This window comes from Arvicola amphibius, chromosome 3, assembly GCF_903992535.2.
Source record: "Arvicola amphibius chromosome 3, mArvAmp1.2, whole genome shotgun sequence".
Classification (NCBI taxonomy): Eukaryota; Metazoa; Chordata; class Mammalia; order Rodentia; family Cricetidae; genus Arvicola; species Arvicola amphibius.
In genome coordinates, this window is record NC_052049.1 from 104957527 (window position 1) to 104977782 (window position 20256).

General features: G+C 45.5%; 1 protein-coding gene across 2 annotated transcripts; it reads left to right on the top strand.

Annotated features, from left to right (window-relative positions):
- Window positions 1–417: 417 nt before the first annotated feature.
- On the top strand, window positions 418–18718 carry Hepacam (hepatic and glial cell adhesion molecule). 2 transcript variants are annotated; one of them, XM_038324346.1, is made up of 7 exons: window positions 418–502; window positions 14504–14845; window positions 15660–15941; window positions 16442–16541; window positions 17534–17607; window positions 17776–17846; window positions 18416–18718. In XM_038324346.1, the coding sequence occupies exons 1-7, from the start codon at window positions 418–420 to the stop codon at window positions 18716–18718; spliced, it is 1257 nt and encodes a 418-aa protein (XP_038180274.1). The 2 variants fall into 2 exon arrangements, with proteins under 2 accessions (XP_038180274.1, XP_038180275.1); XM_038324347.1 differs by having other exon boundaries at window positions 16442–16535.
- The last annotated feature ends 1538 nt before the right edge of the window (window positions 18719–20256 follow it).

Consider the following 20256-nt stretch of genomic DNA (forward strand, 5'->3'; position numbering starts at 1 on the left):
CTCCCTTATTAGAAGTCTGTCCTGATGCCGAAGGAGGAGTGTGAGGTGGAGCCATGTAGGTTGGGACACGGAGGCCGGATCGGCATCTGCCTTGGGAGTGGGGCTTACTCCAGACAAGTCAAGAACCGCTGGACCACCAGGGCCCAGTACGATGGAACATGCAGTGGAGATTATCATGCCATGGAGATACCCCTGTTCAAACTAGGGGGGGCGAAGGGCTTGGAAACTAGAAAATGCTAGATCTGAGCAAAGCGAGAGGAGAGAACAAGGCCAGCAACACACAGAGCTCTGTGTATTCAGAGGGAAGTTGGCAGGGTTGTGCCCGGGCAGAGAAACTCCGAGTGGTACAAAGGGACGTGCCCGGAGTGGAGAAATCATGCTAATTGTCTGCACCAGAGCTGAAGAACGCCACCTAAAATGAAGAGAGAAAGGGGAGCCCTGTCCAGAGCCTCCAGGGCCCTGCACCTCGCTCCTTTTGTCTACCTGCTTCTCATCCAGCCAGGTAGGAGACCAGAAAGGTCTGGAGAAAAGACATTGGGGCTTTTGACGGAAAGGGAGAGGGAGAACAGAGCCTGAATACCTTCACGGCTGGAGGAGGGGAGAGAGCGCTATGACCGTGGGAAGATCTCAGTGAATTAAGGAATCAGTGTTGAATATATCTCTTCATTCCCTGTGCTTCCTGCCTGGCCCCTGGCCCCCTCCCCCAAAGGCTGCATGACTTTGGAGCGCCCACGGCATTCAGTACATTAGATGGAAGGCATCGTGCCACTTCTTATGGGATGACTTGTTGACGTGGGCCTGTCCAAGCATTCTTTTCAGGGGATTATGTGAGCTCTTGGTGGGAGGAGGAGGGGAAATCTTGGTGGTGAGCCTCCCAAACCTTCACCCTGGCTTCTTTGAGTGTCAAACTGCTTGAAAGAGAAAAGAAGTTTGTAGGTAATGAGCCTCCTGGTTTAGGATAATAATTCATCCTATTCATAATTCACTCAAAGCCATAAACACCTACCTCTTCTAATGCCCCCTATCAACTCTATGGAGAACTGACCTTATGTTAAATACTGTAGATGTGTTTTTTGTGTACATACACACAATGACAGGGAGCCCAGAAATGCACATTTTAGTGTGGCAAACAGATACATAGATTGTTTTAACAAAAAAGCAGGAATCAGGAAAAAAAAAAGTCACTTGCCTCCCTCCAGGAAGCTGTTGCTGGTGGGGCAGGATATGGGTGGGCGAGAACTAGGGAATGTTTCCTTGTAGGAAGAATGTTTGCACTGAGGATGAGAGAAATAGGTAGGAGCATGAGTGAGATGATTGTTGGGAAATGGACAAAGGTCAAGAGCTTGAAATAGTCTCGTGTGTTTAGGCGGAGCCCAGAAGTTCAGCATTGCTGAGAGAAAAGTAGGAATTGAGTTCAGCAAAAATCCTTGTAAAACTGTCTCCGAAGATGAGAGGTAGTCTGTGAGCAGTGGGCAGGGAAATTGAGTGATCTTTAACTTGGGAACTGGCAGGCTCAGATAGACTTTTTGGATCCCTTGGTGTGCAATGAAGCATTGTCGGGAAAATGAGGCAAAAGAGAACAGGATGGAAGCCTGTTTAATTCTTCTGAGCTGACGAAACACATCAGCACAAAGTAGGTGGTTTAGGTAGCAGGACATTGTTGCCTTGCAGTTCTGAAAGGCAGATGCTAGAGATCCAGGTACTGATTGTGCCACAGTCCCTCTGCAAGCCGTAAGGACAGATCGGTCCCGGGTCTCTTTAACTTGAGGCAGCAAAATTCCAGCCTTCAGGTGGCGCTTTTCCTGTTTGCGTGTCGGCGTTCAAATATCCCCATTTCACAAGGATGTGTGCGGAAGTGGATCCACCCTACTCCAGCATGACCTCATTTTAACTCCTTGGCTCTGCAAAGACTCCATTGCCAAAAGAAGTCCGGCCGTGAGATGTGGGGCTTGGGGGTGAGGATTATGTGGACTTCAGAGTGTGAGTTTGAGGATAGGTACTTCAGCCCACGGCAAAGCTATTTTTCTAATTACAAGTTATGTTAATAAGATAGTAGTTATGAGCCAGGCATGGTGGTGCATGCCTGTAATCTCAGCACCGTAGAGGTAGAAGAAGGAGGATCAGGAGTTGAGGGTTATCTTTGGCTACATAGTGAGTTTGAGTCCAGCCTGGGCTCCATGAGATCCTGTCACACACAATATTAGCTATAACCTATGAGAGCTAATAATTGGGCCATAGACTATTGTCCTGATGTTGTGACAAGCAATGAAAGTGCAGATTCTTTAATAAATCTCTGCCATCTTTACTGTACTATTTAGGAAAATGTCAGTTTATGTAGTAGATAAATTTCAAAATTAAAGTTCTTGGCATATATTATGTCCCAGTAGAGTAGGCCTGGGAAAGGAAGGACGATATTGTGTAGCGTTCTCAAGGAGCACACTAAGTTGATGGGACTCTGTCTGCTTCAATGTGTGGATCACTGTAGGGTTTGTCTCTACTTAGTCCAAGTAGAGAATTTGTTTGAGGCAGGGTCTTCTTACTCTATAGCCCTGACTTGCCTGGAACTTGCTACGTAAACCAGACTGGCTTCAGACTCACAGAGATCTATGTGTCAGTCCCTGTGTCCTGAGAGCTAGAACTAAAGGCGTTGGCCATCATGCCTGGTCAAAGAGAAAATTAAAAAGCAGCCAAACAAACAAATGAACAAAAAACCTTAATAGATACAAGGAAGAGGATTTCCAAAATAAGTCTCTGAGTGCTACGTATCACTTTCACTAGTTCTATTGGCTAGAACTCACTACATGGCCGTGCTAACTGTAGTGGATCCTGGGAAATGCAGTATTAAGATTGGCAAGGAGAAAGCTGGAGAGGAGGTTCCATGAAGAGGGCCCACTGCTCTTGTAGAGAACCTATGTCTGATTCCCAGCACCCACATGGTGGCTCACAAGCATCCACAATTACAGTTTTGGAGTACAATGGCTTCTTCTGACCCCCGCAGGCACTGCACACATGTTATGCATATATGTACGTGCAGGCAAAACACTCATACACATAAAATAAAATTCAGGCACTGATGTTGACAAATTGGGCTTTCTTTGACACAGCCTGCCTCTTCTTTGTCTTCACATTTATTTGCTTCTTTTGTGGGAGTCCCAGCACAAAACTGCAGAGGTCAGGAGAGACAAGTCAATTCTCTCTGTCCACTTTGTGGGTCCCAGGTATCAGCTTTGGTGACAAGTACCCTTACCCATTAAACCATCTGGTTGGCCCCAAATCAGGCCAAATTCAGCCTTCTTAAACTCATCATAGCACAATTCACAAGATATTCAAATAAGACTTACACAGAGGCTAAGGTGTTGGCAGAGGTAAACATTCAATGATATAAATCCAAACTTTGGAGGTTTTTATTCTCTGGACTTTTCTACTCCTCTGCCTGGTTTCTGTGCTGATTTTGAAGGAGTGGATGGGTATGAGAAGAGTCTGACATTGTAGTCCATGGCAACCTTGAATTTAAGGCAATCCTCATGCCTCAGCCTCCTGGATTCTGGGATTAGAGAAACGAACCATCACACCCACTGTCTTTTTTAAGCCTACTATGTTGCAATGGTGATCCTTTTTTGTCTAAAAAATAGTGTAATGAAAAAACTCCTAGGGGAAGATGCAGTTAACATAAGGATATAGTCCTGTAGACTCTTAGCAAGTGAACAAGCCCATGTAATCATCCCTTAGACAAAGAAACAGATATGGCTAGGTTGGTGGCATAACCTTTAATCTCAGCACTTGGGAGACAGAGGCAGGAGGATTTCTGAGTTCAAAGCCAGGCTAGTGTACATAGAAAATTCCAGGCCATCCAGGACCACATAGTGAGACCTTGTCTCAAGAAAAAGAAATCTTGCTATTTCCTCTGAATTAACCGGTATTTCAGTTGCTATGTTAGCCACTGAGGCAGATGCCTTCAGAGAAGACTCCTGTGTCAATGTCCCTTCAAAGTACCCTCATTTTCAGCATAAAGTTTATGACACAAGCTGAGCATGCCCAGAGGTATCCTGTCACAACTTTAATCTTCTAACCATGTACTCCATATAGCATTGAGCATGTCCAGGGGTATACTCCCTAAGTGATAAAACTGGGCGTTGGCCCAACCTCTGAATGAGTATGTATAGACTCCCCAAATAAAAGCTCTTCTTTGTCTGTGTTTAAGGAGGGCAGTGCTTTGGAAATAAATCCTGTGTTTTTCTTCCCTGCTTCAGATAATAACTCTTTCTCCACTTTTATGTCTTGGCTATGTTTATTTTGGCTTTGCACTCACCAAGATATGAACCCAGGTAGTTTGTGTTGCTTGTTAACCACAGAGGCCAATGAACAGAAGCAGGAAGTGAATTTTTAAACACTTTCTTCAGAGAGCCAGCAATCTAGGAAGACAGAGTGTTATCATTCCCAAATCTGCCTTATGCAGACCATTGCCAACTGGTCTGTTTTATAGGGAACAAGAACAAAGGCAATTAATCATTCCAAATTTTAGTCTGGTCCCTCTGGTCAGGTGACCAAGCTTTATTTTTATAATTCATGGTGTTGGTACTTTTCTTCTTATTTCTTCCTGTACTTTCCCCTCCCTTTCCCCAAACCCTATAGAGGGAGATTCACATAGGTCTAAGGCCACTGAGTCTACCATTCCTCCCACAAGATTATCCGAGTTACAGAGTATACATGTCAAATCCCATTGACAATTACACACTGCAAGTGTGTCCTTGTAATGTGGACTATAAAGCGCCCTTACCTGCCCCTTATCTCGCGGTCACTTGGTTCCACTGCTGCTGGGTCTGTGCTTGATGAGAGACCATCACAACGTTAGGGACCGTGCATGCGAGAGAGCAGATCAACTCATGGCAGACAGAAGGTAGAGACAGACAGGAAGGGGTCTGGCAAGACATGCACCCATGGACTTACTCCTCTGAGCCGGCCCTACCTTTCGATAGCCCTCTTAGAACAACCCATTGACGAATTAATCCATTGAAGTTAATGCCTTCATGAACCAATCATCTCCCAATCTTCTTAATTACTATAAAATAGAATCAAATTATAGTTTACATTTATATTTACATGATAATCAACTTGAGCTTTTCTCATATTTTTATCAGTTAATTGGATTGCTTTTTTCTGAAACACCTGTTCCAAGTCTTTTTAAATATAAATATATATATATTAATTATTTCAAGTGTGTGTGTGTGCGTGTGAGCTTTGAGTATGTACATGATGGAGTTACAGGTGGCTGTGTGTCACCCAATGCAGGTGCCAGGAATCAAACTCTGGTCCTCTGGAAAACAGTATGTGCTCTAAACTGCTGAGCCATCTCTCCAGCCCTTGTACCAAATCATTTGCCCAGCTTTCCATTGAGTCACCTGGATGTTTTCTCCTGTTGCTTTCTTTTTTTCTTCTGTCTTTGTTTTTGTTTTTTTGTTTGTTTGTTTGTTTTGTTTGTTTTGGGTTTTTTTTTTTTTTTTGAAGCAGACTCTCAATCTGCAGCCAATGCTAGTTTGGAAATCACTATGGCAGCCCAGGCTGGCCACAACACCCAGCTGGTTATCAGGTTTTTTTTTTTGTTGTTGTTGTTGCTGCTGCTAGTGCTGCTGCTATTTTGTTCTTTAGGAATTCTGTATCTATTCTCAAGTCAGGAAGACACTGTCCTATTCTGTTTAAAATGGTATTTCCCCTTTCATACTTAGATCTCCAGTCTAAAACTGATATTTGTCCAACATGTTATATAGAGGAAAATTTTATTTTTACTTCTACATGTCCAAGCAATACTTATTATAACTATTGTTACTAAAAGAAGTTCAAGAAACCTGGCACTCGGTGGTCAGTACTTGGGAACCCAGAGTTGGTGGGAAGGACCCTGTTTACTCAAGAGTTGGCTCTAAGGGACTTATCATCCTTAAAGCTCCACGTTGGAGCCTGAGGAGAGGGCTGAGTAGATGAGAATACTTGTGTAAGCATGAAGACTGAATTCAAATGCTCAGGGCCCATATAAAAAGACTGGTATGGTCAACTTCATGCTTGTTAAACCCAGTACAGGGAGTCAGGGAGGAGACAGGAAGGTTGTTGAGGCTTTCTGACTGCCATCCTGGCTCCAAGTTCAGTGAGTGGCTCTGTGTCAGGGAATAGGGCAGAGAGGGAAAGATCAGGACACCCAGGGTTCCCTCTGGTCTCTGCATAAGTGGAAACACTGGCAAGTGCATGCTCACACACAGCTTAGTGGGGAAGTGCATGCTCACACACAGCCTAGTGGGGAAGTGCATGCTCACACACAGCCTAGTGGGGAAGTGCACGCTCACACACAGCTTAGTGGGGAAGTGCATGCTCACACACAGCCTAGTGGGGAAGTGCACGCTCACACACAGCTTAGTGGGGAAGTGCATGCTCACACACAGCCTAGTGGGTAAGAGCACACTCACACACACACAGGTTAGTGAGGGAGTACATGCTCACACCAGCCTAGTGGGGAAGTGCACGCTCACACACAGCTTAGTGAGGGAGTGCATGCTCACACACAACTTACTGTGGAAGTTCATGCTCACACACAGCTTAGTGGGGGAGTGCATGCTTATACACAGCTTATTGGGGAAGTGCATGCTCACACACAGCTTAGTGGGGAAATGCATGCTCACACACAGTTTACTGGGGAGTGCATGCTCACACACAGCTTAGTGGGGAAATGCATGCTCACACACAGCTTAGTGGGGAAGAGTACAAACGTTTTGTGGGAGTAGAGCATAAGACAGGAAGGCCAAAAGTTGAGTAGGGGTCTTTCTTATCTGAGCCATCTCCTTCTTTCTTCTCTGGAACATTGCAGTGAACCTCCACCTTCCAGGATTGATTGACTAGCTCCTGCAGTTCTTTTTAAACATGTTACTTTTCTTCGAGTTACCATTCACATCAATGAATGTGTTTTATGTTAGACAAGCTACGTAACTGTTTGAGTCAGAGCCTTGGCCCTAGCAACCTTAACAAGCCAGGCTCAGATACTGATCCTCAACAGGCTAATTAAAAAGACAAATAAGGCAGAGGCTGGTGCAATGACTCAGTGGGTAAAGACACTTCTTGCCAAGCCTCACAATCTGCAGGAACACACACAGTGGACAGGGAGAACTGAAGTGCCCGGTGCCCCGTGTCATCGAGTACATACCATGTCACCACCAAACAAACAACAAATAAATGTTTTTAAAAAGACAAAACCAGGTGGTGATGGTGCATGTCTTTAATCCCAGCACTCGGGAGACAGAGGCAGGTGGAGCTCTGTGAGTTCGAGGCCAGTCTGGTCTGCAGAGTGAGTTCCAGGACAGTCAGAGTTGTTACACAGAGAAACCATGCCTCGAAAAAACAAAAACAAAAAAAGGAACAAATAATAAAACAGAGAAAGGATATTTAGTGTAGTCACATTGGGAAGAAGAATCAAAAAGTTCCAGTGACCCACCCCCTACAAGTCCACCTTTGGGGTACAGACATGAAGTTTAGGTTTATATGAAGAGCTAGAAGTATATGTAACTAAACAGTCCTGGTCACGATGCGGTCCTGCCTATTACTGACCCATCATTGTTTAAGCAAGGTGGTCTGACAAGTCAGAACTACACACATTATTATTATTGCTATTATTGTTATTGTTATTTGCTAGAAGATGAGTTCTTTCTTTGGTTGACATCAGGCTTTTTCTTCTCCTTTCATAAGATTCTGAGGAATTCCAGTTCCTGGAGACCATTGTTTCAGTAGTAGACAGCCAAAGGGAGAGTACACGTGTCTCCTTAGAATGTCTTCGTTCCTAGCAGGACAGTTGCACCAGGGCTTCTCCTTCAGAATTTGGAGTGCCAGACAAAAGAGAACATAATAGTTGTAAAAGTAATGGAAAGGGAAACCTGGGGTAGGGCAAAGGGGGAGGGTGTAATAAACCAGTTTTGCCAAGGGCAGCTCCAAAGCACTGGCCCTGTCATAGAAGGACAAAACACCCCGTCCTTGCTCTGCTTTGGTCAGTTTGGTCATAAACTGACACATCATATCAAGTCTGCTCTAGTGTACTAAGTAAGGAAGCCTCCTGAGATCTAAATAGTAGAGTATTAAATTACAGGTCAACTTGTAGGTATGATTTTTTTATTTGTGAGAATGGACAGATTAACAATAGTGACAGTTTCAATTGACAAGCATGATAATTTTCATGTTGTCTTAATATAGACTTAAATTATTCCTGAACAATTATGTTTCTTAAGGAGTAGATTAACAGCCCCTGACTCCCCTTTGCCTGAATCTCAAGGGACTTCTTCACAGTTTCTGTTTCTCTGCTCCATGTCCCTGAATGATTTTGAAACGTTTCAAATGATTTTGCAGTCATGGTCCAGGCCTCAACAAGAGAACAGCATACAACGCAGTAATCCCAACTGTTACAGAACAAATGATACTCTTTTTAAAGATTTATTTATTTATTATGTGTACAACATGTATGCCCGCATACCAGAGGAGGGCACCAGATTTACTACAGATGGTTGAGAGCCACCATGTGGTTGGTGGGACTTGAACTCAGGACCTCAGGAAGAGCAGCCCGTGCTCTTAACCACTTGAGTCATCTCTCCAGCCCCCAAATGATACTCATATATAATAAAAGTGATGAGGATGGGTCCTTTTCTCAGACTGCTGCCGGGGATGAGTTCAACAGAGGGATAGTGATAGCGGATTGTGGAGACTGCCAATCCTGTGTTTCCAGATTTTGATAGCCATCAAAGAAAGAATTCAGAGATGTGACAAAACAAAGAACTGGTAGGAAGTTAATTTCGGAGTGAAGGTGCCCTCAGTGGGAACAGGCCTCTCCAATACCACTCAGGAGCAACTTAGTTAACAGACATGGTAGGGAACTTCAGGAATGGAGAGGGTTTCTAGAGCAGGGTTTGCTCCATGCTTTCGATCTTATGTGTGGTCTTTGGATGCATCAGGCCGTCAGATACATGACGGGAGCAGGGAATTCTGTAAGGCCAATGATCCAGACATATTGTGCTGAATTTAAGGACAGTAGTTATTTCCATTGGTCTTGTTGCCCCAGACAATTTTAGATGGTCCTGGGTAAAGCTGGCTTTTGCTAGCTGAGCAGTCTTGTGATGTTTTCTGTGATGTGGCTCTATGAGCCACCATGTGGTTTGCCTCTCTCCCCCCCCACCACTTGCCTTCCTCAGGATCATCACTAAGTAGGAAGGATGCTAAAAACCCAAAACAGAAAACAAAATGTTCCTTCTCTCATAGAACAAAGTTCTCGCTGCCCTTGGATTATTGCATGTGGGTCTCGCCACCATTTCAGAGAGGAAATCATACAGTTGGGGAAAGCCCAGGGCAGGGCACCTAGGATTCTCAAAGACTCAAGCAAACGAGACCTGTTTCAGATAGAAAGGCTTGCAAGTGTGGTTCCTGGTGCGAGAGAACGGGTAAGGTGTAGAGAGCCCTATAACGTGAGTTCAGCATCATCCCCCTGATGCTTCTGAAAGATAAATTTAAGGCATGGCGATTCCTTTTAAGGGACGAAGCCAGAAAAGGATCACTCGTGAGGTTCTCCTTTCCTCTGTGTCACAGGACGTCAAATCCTCCTTGAGTAGATGCTTCTGACCTTTATAAACACTAGGGCATTGTTTAGTTAGATAGATCTTGAGATCTTGCAGAGACGATAACTTCCTTTTTTTCCCCCCTGTGGTGGAACAGAGGCTTTCTACATAAGATGGCAGAGAGACAATGATTAAGCTAATTGCTTCTCCTCCCTTTTACTGCCACTCTAGACCTGAGGTGTTAGCCGTTTCCTTGTTTCTGCGTCCTGCTTTGGCTCCTGTCCCAGTTCTCTGTGTCGCCTGAAAGTTATGAAACCCAAACTTAGATTCTTTCCAGTTTCTAGGCAACTGTTCATGCTCAGCAAAAATGTTCTTGTCATCAGCATCCAAGAAAGATGGCGCCATCCTCTTACAATGAGTGTGCATGTGTCCCTTCTCCTTGTGGGCATACCCATGTTCACAGGCACAAAAAAGGCCAGCACTTGGGCTAGGGTAAATTAGGAGGCAGTCAAAAGTTGTATCGTCTCCAGTGTTTTTATCCACAATATAATATAAATTGATTTTTTTAAAAAAAGCAGAATTACAGGGGGAAACATCATTTTTTTAAAAAAGGCTACTGAAGGGCTGGAGAGATGGCTCAGAGGTTAAGAGCACTAGCTATTCCTCCAGAGGTCATGAGTTCAATTTCCAGCAACCACATGGTGCCCTCCCAGGTACCTATAATGAGATCTGGTGCCCTCTTCTGGCATACAGGCATGCAGAACACTGTATGCATAATAAATAAATGAATCTTTTTTTAAAAAAAAAAAAAAAGGCTACCGAAACCTTGAAATGGAATGGAATATAATCTGAGAAAGGGAGGGAGGGAGCAGAGCAAAGATTACATAAGAGAAAAGGGTAATTAATAAATATAATGTCTTTCTAGTTGTCTGGGGTCTGGGATTATCACTGGTAGAGGAAAATGAGAGGCCTCAAGTTTGATGCTCGAGATCTGTGTTAGTCAGTTTTCCATTTCTATAATGAAATATATATGGCTGAACAGTTTATTAAGAAAGGAAGCTTACTTGGCTCCTAATTTTGGAGGAAGAAAGTCTGAGCAATGTAACATCAGCTCTGGAGCAGCTCACACATCCTATCATAGTACAGTAAATGTCATCACAGAACGTGTAGGAGAAGAGAGATCACACAGTAAAACAGGAAGCCGTGTGCGAGTGGTGCTTAGACTCATTCTTTTATAACAATTTAATTTCTGAAAAATTGGCACAAAGTCCCACAATAACTATCTCAGTTCTTTCCAAGGACAGTATTCACAGTGAGCTAACCCACTGGGCTTTCTTTCTTTCTTTCTTTCTTTCTTTCTTTCTTTCTTTCTTTCTTCTTTTTTTTTTTTGTTTTTGTTTTCGTTTTTGTTTTTCAAGACAGGGTTTCTCTCTGTAGCTTTGAAGCCTGTCCTGGAACTCGCTCTGTAGACCAGGCTGGCCTTGAACTCACAGAGATCCGCCTACTTTTGGATTAAAGGTGTAAGCCACCACTGCTCGGGCCCCACTGTACTCTCATAGGTTTCAGTTTCTCCTAATACCACGACCTTGGGGGGAAGGCTTACAACACACAAACCCTTGAGGGACAAGCCACAGCAGGTATGGTACTCAAAAATTTTAATTTTTCATTTTTAAATGATTTATTTATTTTTATTTTATGTACATTGATTGGCGTTTTGCCTGCATGTATATTTGTGTAAGGATGACTGATCCCCAGGAACTGGAGTTACAGAGAGTGGTAAGATGCCATGTGGGAACTGAACCCAGAGCCTTTGGGAGAGCATCCAGTGCTCTTAACTGCTAAACCATCTCTCCAGTCCTTCAACTTTTAAAAAAAAATATTTTATTTTTATTTATGTATATATGTATGTGCACATGTGTGTGTTAAGTGCCCACAGAGGCCAAAAGAAGGCATCAGATTCCCTGGAACTGGAGTTACAGGTGGTTGGGAACCACCTGGTATGGGTGTTGGGACCTAAATGTGGGTCTTCTGCAAGAGCAGAATGAGATTTTAATCAGTGCTCCCTCTCTCTGGTCCTTCCTTACTCAGCTTTGTGAACCTCCTGGGTGACTCCACACATGTCATTGGTATGTACTAATCCTACAGTTTTAGACCAGGTCTTGAGACGTGACCTTGCTATTTGAGCATGGAGGTCTTTGAGTATACTCCGTGATTTTTCCCAGAACCACCTCAAGTCATACATACCAAAGCCCCTTTGTCCACTCTGAGAAATTTGAAAGCTTGCTTTTCTAAATCCAGCCAAGAACAGGACCATGTTAGACAGGAAAACCCATTTAAGCCATCACATCAACTGAAAGTTGAAAGAAACTTTGCAGGTTATGTGAACAGTTGGATTTCAGTCTGATACACAGGGCCATGGGAATGCCTGATAGCTCTTTGTGTTATTCGGGAGGACGACTCAGGCCCCATCATCTCTTCTGCCAAAACAAGTAAGGCAGATGGGACCATATTTCATTTATTTCCATTTTTTATGTAAAATTTTTAAGAAAATGAAAACATTTTTTGTTTTAAAAAAATGTTTGAGATTTGGTCAGGAATGTCGACAAATGCATTTAGTCACTGTACTTGGGAGACAGAGACAGGTGGGTCTCTGGGAATTCAAGGTCAGCCTGGTCTATGTAGCAAGTTCTAGGCCAGCCAGACTACACAGTGGGACCCTGTCTCAAAAAAAAATTAATTATTGGGAAAAATCACTACAAAGATAGCTCAGAAGCTAAGAGTACTTCTTGGTCTCCCCAAAGACCTGAGGTCAGATTCCAGGATTCCAGCTAAGTGGTTCACAACAGCCTATAACTTCAACTTCAAGGAATCCATTGTCTTCTTCTTAACAAGCACCCAGAGCTGTATAATATACACTCACATAGACATATACATATATACAGATAAATAAAAACAAAAATAAATAATCTTTAAGGCTGGAGAGATGGCTCAGTAGTTAAGAGCACTTGTTCTTGTAGAGGATCCAGGTTCAATTCCCAGCACATACATGGTAGGTCACGCTATATGTAACTCTAGTTTCAGAGGACCTGGCACCTTCTTCTGGTCTCCCTAGGTACTAGGCAGGCATGTGGTGCACATACATATATTCAGGCAAAACACTTATACACATAAAATACAAATAAATCTTTAAAAATCGTGTTTGAGGGGGCACAGCGTAGCTCAACTGATGAAATTCTTGCCTAATGTACATGAAGCCCTAGGATCATTATGAACATGGCATAAAACTGGGTATGGCTACACATGTCAGCAATCTCGGGCCTCAGGAGGTGGAGGCAGGATGAAGAGCCGTTCAAAATCATTCTTGCCTATAGATCAAGTCTGAGACCAGCCTTGAATACTGAGATGCTATCTCAAAAATTAATGTAAAAATAGTTAGGAGAGGGTGTTTTGGCATGCTTCTGTCACCTCAACACTCTGGAGGTCGAGGCAAGATGATTGTGAGGTAGAGGTAGCCCTGGACAACACAGCTAGACTCTCTCTTAAGACAAGATGAGAGAAAAAGTTCAAAAATAGATATCTTTGTCCGACCTAACTTCCTCAGCATATGGCTTCCCTCCAATTAGCAAATGATATTCAGCCACCTACAGTGGCTTTTTCTGCAGAGTCATCTCCTGGGGTTTGAGTGATACCGGCTGATGAGGGATAGGATGTGAGAATTGGAAACTGCTTAGCGATCATGCTGCACAAACGTAGAAGCTGAGGCCCAGAGAGGAGGCAAAGTGGTCAGCGGGCTTTGCCTTGACTTTTTACAGAAAGGAGGAGCCCATACTTAACATAGCACCTGCTCTTAAAACAAATGGAGTATGTTCAGCAAATAAAATTTGCTTTAATTACCATAACCAAGCTTTATAGTTCACTTATCTCTTCATTTGGTCCAGACAATCAAATACAAGTAGAAGAAATGGAAAAGCACAGGCCTACACCCCCCCTCTCTCTTTCTCTCTCTCCCCCTCTCTCTATTAATATATATATATATATATAATATCTCTCTCAATATATCTATATATATTGAGATAGGATATCATGTATCCTAGGCTGGCCTCATACTTCAACTCACTGTGTAGTCAAGAATGATCTTAAACTTCTGATACCCTGCCTCTACCTCCAAAGAGCTGAAATTATAGGCTAGTGCCTGGTTCATAGTCACCATATTTTTCTTTTGTAAATGAGAAGAATGGGGCTTAGAAAGATTGTTTATCCAAATGCACACAGGCAGCAAGTGGTCCCATCTTACAAGGCCTTACGTTTCCGAACTCTTCATTCTACCCATTCAAAATGCTCTTCCTCTGTAGAAAATACAAACAGGGCTGGCGTTTAGGGGAATTCCCTGAACTTCCTCCCCAGTTGCCAAGCTGTTTTATAAACTGAGCCCTCCTGGTAAGATACAGTTATACTTGAGTTAAGGACTTGGGATTCTCGGTGTGCCTGAGAAGTACCTGTGCTGTCTTCAGGTCCTAAGCGTCTTCTTCCTGAGCCTTGGCTCAGCATATGTTCCTCCTTCTCAGAATCTAAGTTCTGGTGCTTTCCTGCCATCCTGATTAATTGTTAGATTTGCTACATAGGATGCTCAGTCAATATTTTTGTGAGAAGAACACGTAGAATGTAGGATGGGTGTAATCTTCTGCAAGAGGTAGACGATGGGGAAAGTGACAGAGTGACTAAGCCATTGAAGACCTGGGATGGCTATGAGGAAACAAAGACACAGGAGAGATGGCAAAGAACTGTTGGAGAGGCCATGGCACTGGTGGGAGCCAGAACTGGCAGGAAGCTAAGGGTTTAAAGGTGTGAGGAAGGTCAGAGGGCTTGAAGGTGGATTGGGCTATGAAGCTAAGGGCCTGACACTGCCCTCTTCCCCAATGGGTCTCTGTTTGCAGTCCCCCTGGAGGGGGTGAACATCACCAGCCCAGTACGTCTGATCCACGGCACGGTGGGCAAGTCTGCCCTGCTTTCTGTGCAGTACAGCAGCACCAGCAGCGACAAGCCTGTGGTGAAGTGGCAGCTGAAGCGTGACAAGCCGGTGACTGTGGTGCAGTCTATAGGCACAGAGGTCATCGGCACTCTGCGGCCTGACTATCGAGACCGTATCCGGCTCTTTGAAAATGGCTCCTTGCTTCTCAGCGACCTGCAGCTGGCAGATGAGGGAACCTATGAAGTGGAGATCTCGATCACTGATGATACCTTCACAGGAGAGAAGACCATCAATCTCACAGTAGATGGTAAAGCACTCTGCAGGGAAGGAGGCAGGATAAGACCATGACTGAGGCTAGACCCAAAAAAAGACCACAAAAGGTTAAGGGGGCATTAGAAGGTGGTGCCTAGGCTCAGCTGGCATAGAGTATTTGTACAGACCAGCCTGCTTAACATTTACAAAAATCAAGGGCTAGATAACATCACTCTACCCATTTTGAAGACAAGGAAAATGAGTTAATAGAGTAACTTGCCCAAGCTCATATGACTGAAAGAGTCTAGCATTAAACCTAGAGAGCTAGACCCAGATCTCCCTCACCTGAAGTGTCTTCTAGGCTCGATCAGTTGAAGTAAAGCTCAGTGGTTTTAGAATGGTGTTAGGAAGAAGGAAAAGAGCACAATCATCATGGCTGTGTTGTTCAGTCTAGAAGCTACTTGATTAAGAATGAGTGGATAAAGAAGGGGTGGATGGCTGGATGGATGGATGGGTGGGTGGATGGATGGATGGATGCATGGGTGGGTGGGTGGATGGATGGGTGGATGGATACATGGATGCATGGATGCATGGAAGGATGGGTGGGTGGATGGGTGGGTGGGTGGGTGGGTGAATGGATGGGTGGGTGAGTGGATGGATGGGTGGGTGGGTGGATGGATGAATGGGTGGATGAGTGGGTGGGTGGGTGGGTGGATGGTTGGATGGATTAATTATGGGAAAGAACATAAGCTAAGGATCTCAGCCCACAGTCTGAACTATTTTGTAAGATGGGAGGATAAAGAAGGGGGAGGAATCATGTTGTAGACTATGATTCACAGACATTTGCACCCCCCATTTCTGCGGCTCAGTGCCCATTTCAAGACCACAGGTGTTAGTGGCTTCCACCACTGTGCTGGAGCTCAGCGAGGCCTTCACCCTCAACTGCTCCCATGAGAATGGCACCAAACCCAGCTACACCTGGCTGAAAGATGGCAAACCCCTCCTCAATGACTCCCGGATGCTCCTGTCCCCTGACCAAAAGGTGCTCACCATCACCCGAGTGCTCATGGAGGATGATGACCTGTACAGCTGTGTGGTGGAGAACCCTATCAGCCAGGTCCGAAGCTTGCCTGTCAAGATCACCGTGTATAGTAAGTCTCCCTGCCTGCCCAAGATATGAGAGTTCACCGGGACTAAAGGCATTCCAGAGAGTAACTATATAGAATAGTGGTTCTCAGCCTTCTAATAATGCAACCTTTAACACTGCTCCTCATGTTGTAGTGACCCCAACCATAAAATTATTTTTGTTGCTACTTCATAACAGTAATTTTGCTGCCATTATGAACGGGCACATAGATTATCCGTGCTTTCCGACGCTCTTAGGTGACCCTTATGAAAGGGCCATTTGCCCCCTAATAGGTTGTGGCCCACAGGGTGAGAACCACTGATTTAGAGGGCGTGAGACTGGTTAGAGATGGGCTGACTGTCTGTGGAGGACAGCCACAAATGGAAGGGCGGCTCCAGGGAAGCTCTGCCATTGCCTACCCACGCAACTGGGGCCCTTGTCTATGCCCTCAATTGCCTGTGTCCTACTCATCACACCTGCTCCCCTTCTCATATTATCCCTACCTCCCCACCTCTCTTTGCTTAGGACGAAGCTCCCTCTATATCATCTTGTCTACAGGAGGCATCTTTCTCCTTGTGACCCTGGTGACAGTCTGTGCCTGCTGGAAACCCTCCAAAAAGTCTAGGTGACGTCAACTTTCACACCTTAGTTCTTCCTTCAGCCTATTTCAATCCCAGGTTTAATATTGAGTGATTGACTGTGTTGCTAGCATTGAATCCAGGGCCATGTACATACTAGGCACACTCTACTACTGAGCTGTATCCCTATTTCCCAAGCTCTATTCTGTGTGTGTGTGTGTGTGTGTGTGTGTGTGTGTATGTGTGTGTTTGTGCTCATGCACATGCTTGTATAGGTGTGAGTATGGGTATGTGTTGTTAGTGCTTGTGTGTGTAAATGCCCATGTATGTGGATGCCAGAGATAGACCTCCAGCGTATTTTTCAGAAGCCATCCACTTTGGGGTTGTTGTTGTTGTCATTGTGAGGCAGGGTCTTTCATCAGCCTGGATCATATGAATTAAATTGAGCTGGCTGGACACTGAGCCTCAGGGATCTGGCTCTCTCTGCTTTACCCAGTGCTAGGATTACAATTGTGGGCTACCACAGCCATTTTTTTTTATGTGGATTCTTGGAATTGAACTCAGGCCCTCACGCTTATGAGGCAATCACTGCCAACTGAGCTATCCCTCCACCCCAGCTCCCGAGTTCTAGTCTCATCTCTTTGATTTTTTTCCCCCTCCTCTTTCCAGGTGTATTTTTCCATTGTATATGGTACTGCATCTGTGTTCAGTTACCTCTGATCACCCCGCACTGCTGATGGTGGCTTTTTCTTTGAGTTATACAGTCTAGCTGGGTTAATGTGCTACCTTTTAAGTCATAGCACCCTCAATTTACAGACAGAGACCTTGAAACCCACCCTGGATAAATGGTCTCCCCACAGTCACAATGCTGGCAACTATCTTAGCATGCAAACCTAGATGGGACTCATTCCAAAGTTTCTGAACAACCACCATGCCCAGCCTATCTTCCCATCATAAGCCTTCTTCTGTGGTCATTAGAACCCTTCCTGGGTCTGTTCCTTAGCTTTCCTGTTCTTGTTGGGGGCTGGTGGATTTGCAGGAAGAAGAGGAAGTTGGAAAAGCAAAACTCTTTGGAATACATGGATCAGAACGATGACCGTCTAAAATCAGAAGGTGAGCTCTCAGTCACCCACTGGCCCAGCCCATCAGCACTCAGATCAGAGAGGCCTGCTAGGAAAAGGAAGAGTGGGTTATGAGGAAGTCCGAAGAGCAAAGCATACAGGAGCTGGGTGATATATAGGATTTGTCGCTGGACCAGACACTCTGTTCTTTCCCATGCAGCAGACACCCTGCCCCGAAGTGGAGAACAGGAGCGGAAGAACCCAATGGCACTCTATATCCTGAAAGACAAGGTGAGCCGCACTGTCAAGGAATCTCCATGGGATGCTTGGGAGCCGATGATGTGACCACCCCTTTGCAGTATTTGCAGAAATCTTTGTGTCACCCCCACTTTAGAGATTAAAAAAATGAGGCAGAGAGAGAGAAAACTTGTGAAGGGCTAAACAAGTAAATGAGTGGCAGACCTGGCTTTCACGATATAGACGATAGTCCGTATGCAAAGCTGACTGGATGCTTTCCAAATATCATGATGTACCCCAGCTTCCACCACATCCTGGCTACCGCCTGTCACAAGATCTGCTTGTGGGCTTCAGAGCCCTTCATCTGTTCTCTCTGCTCACTTGCAATGCCCTATTTGCCACAACCAGGTCTGAAAGAGGATAAAGAGACAAAGCTCTGATGCATGCTAACATTTACTGAGTACTTGTCATGTGCCTGGACCATACTAAATGCTGTGTATCCCTAGACTTGTGTCTGCCACCTAGTTGGACTTGGAGATATGGGTGAAAATTCTGAGGGACCCCCCCCCCCGGCGCTTCTGTTGTTTCGGGATCGCTGACCCTTGTGGCGCTTGTGTTTGCAGGACTCTCCGGAGCAGGATGAGAACCCCGTTACAGAGCCTCGGAGCACTACAGAGCCTGGCCCGCCCGGCTACTCTGTGTCACCACCAGTGCCGGGCCGCAGTCCGGGGCTGCCCATCCGCTCAGCCCGCCGCTACCCGCGCTCCCCAGCGCGCTCCCCCGCCACAGGCCGGACGCACACGTCACCGCCACGGGCCCCGAGCTCGCCTGGCCGCTCGCGCAGTGCCTCGCACACACTCCGGACTGCGGGCGTGCACAGAATCCGCGAGCAGGACGAGTCTGGGCAGGTGGAGATCAGTGCCTGAGCTGCCTTGGGAGTCCATTCCGGTTGCCCACGGTCTGCTATCCGCAGCAGGGGGGAGGCTGAGAAGTTCCGGGGCCGCTGGCCTGGTGCGATGGGAGAACGTGGCCAGATCCCCGTTTAGGGTGCACACGTGTGTGAGCTTGCACAAATGGGGCGGTGCGCTGATCTCAGTGTTAAACCCTGTTGTATGTGTGCTGGGTTTACTGGTTGTGTTCTCTGTGTTCTCAGTGGGTGTGAACTGTGCCCTTTTAGGACTACATAGATTATTAAATGTCCGGCCCAATCCCCGGAAGGGTTTTATGGTAACTAACATCTGTCATTTTATCCAGTGAGACATCCTACGCACCCCCTAGGGAGCATTTATGCTTCCCACCCACCTTCCAATCCCCAAGCCTCCGATCCCTAACGTCTGTGGTACCCCCCCACGCCACCCCGCCAGTCCAAATTAGAGGTCACTTATCCACAAACGCAAACTGTCCTTAACTAAAGATGTCTGATGCTGGTTCCTGGGTGTACAGGGCCTGTTCTGACCACAAAGGAGTCATTGTCTTAGAGGACCTTTCTGGACACCTGGTTCCCCATCCCTCCCGATAGTGAGGATGAACCCTATGGGCATTCTTCCTAGAACCCCAGGAACCTGGACTAGGCAAGGACAAAATATCAGGCTTTCAGTGCTTGGTGGCCTCCAATGGCTTCCTCAGAAGCATGTTAAACTGATCTTTCTTTTTATCTTTGCTCACGAGAATGTGGGTGGACTTGTACCTATAGAGCAGTAGTTCTCAACCTGAGGGTCACAACCCCACCAGGGGTCACATATGAGATATTTATATTATGATACCTAACAGTAGCAAATTACAGTTATGATGTAGCAATGAAATAATTGTTTAGTTGGGGGTCACCACAGCATGAGGAGCTGTATTAAAGGGTCACAGCACTAGGAGAGTTGAGAACCACGGCTCTAGAGATTTGCATGGCCAAACACCACTGAGCCAGAAGCTGCATCTGGGAAGGACCTGATTTTGACCATTCACACTCTTCTTCCTTGCTCTCTTGCTAAACAAGCATTTCAATCATCCCCAGAAAGGCTGAGGGGCTTCCTGGACCTGTAAGGAAATGAGGTTCTGCTCTGCAGAGAAACCTAGAAAAAAGCTGCAGCTCCCCAGCCTGCCTATCAGGGCAGCCATAGCATACTCCCTAGCCTCCTGTTTTCCACCTGCCTTGCTCCTAGATACCCTGAACACAGGACAGTGGACAGAGCCGGCTCTATAATCTGTACCATCAGAGAACTAAGGGGCTGGGCCACTCCCCAGCCACCACCTCTTTGGGATTTTAGAAGAAAGGAAATAAGCCACTGCGTGAAGACAGAAAGCACACAAATGGCTGAAAGACAAAAGGGTCCTGGATGATCTGCCCTCTCTTACCTAATGCCCTCAGGGACCTGTGTCTCCTGTCCCTCCTCAATGTCTAAACTTCAGTCTGTCTCTTCATCATCCCACAAGCGACTCCTAAGGCCCCATATCCATCACCTCCACACCAGAA

Coding starts and splice junctions, on each gene's coding strand:
- Hepacam (XM_038324346.1), top strand. CDS start 418: ATGAAGAGAGAAAGGGGAGCCCTGTCCAGAGCCTCCAGGGCCCTGCAC. Junction 14,846..15,659: donor CATCAATCTCACAGTAGATG/GTAAAGCACTCT, acceptor TCTGCGGCTCAG/TGCCCATTTCAAGACCACAG. Junction 17,608..17,775: donor TGACCGTCTAAAATCAGAAG/GTGAGCTCTCAG, acceptor TTTCCCATGCAG/CAGACACCCTGCCCCGAAGT.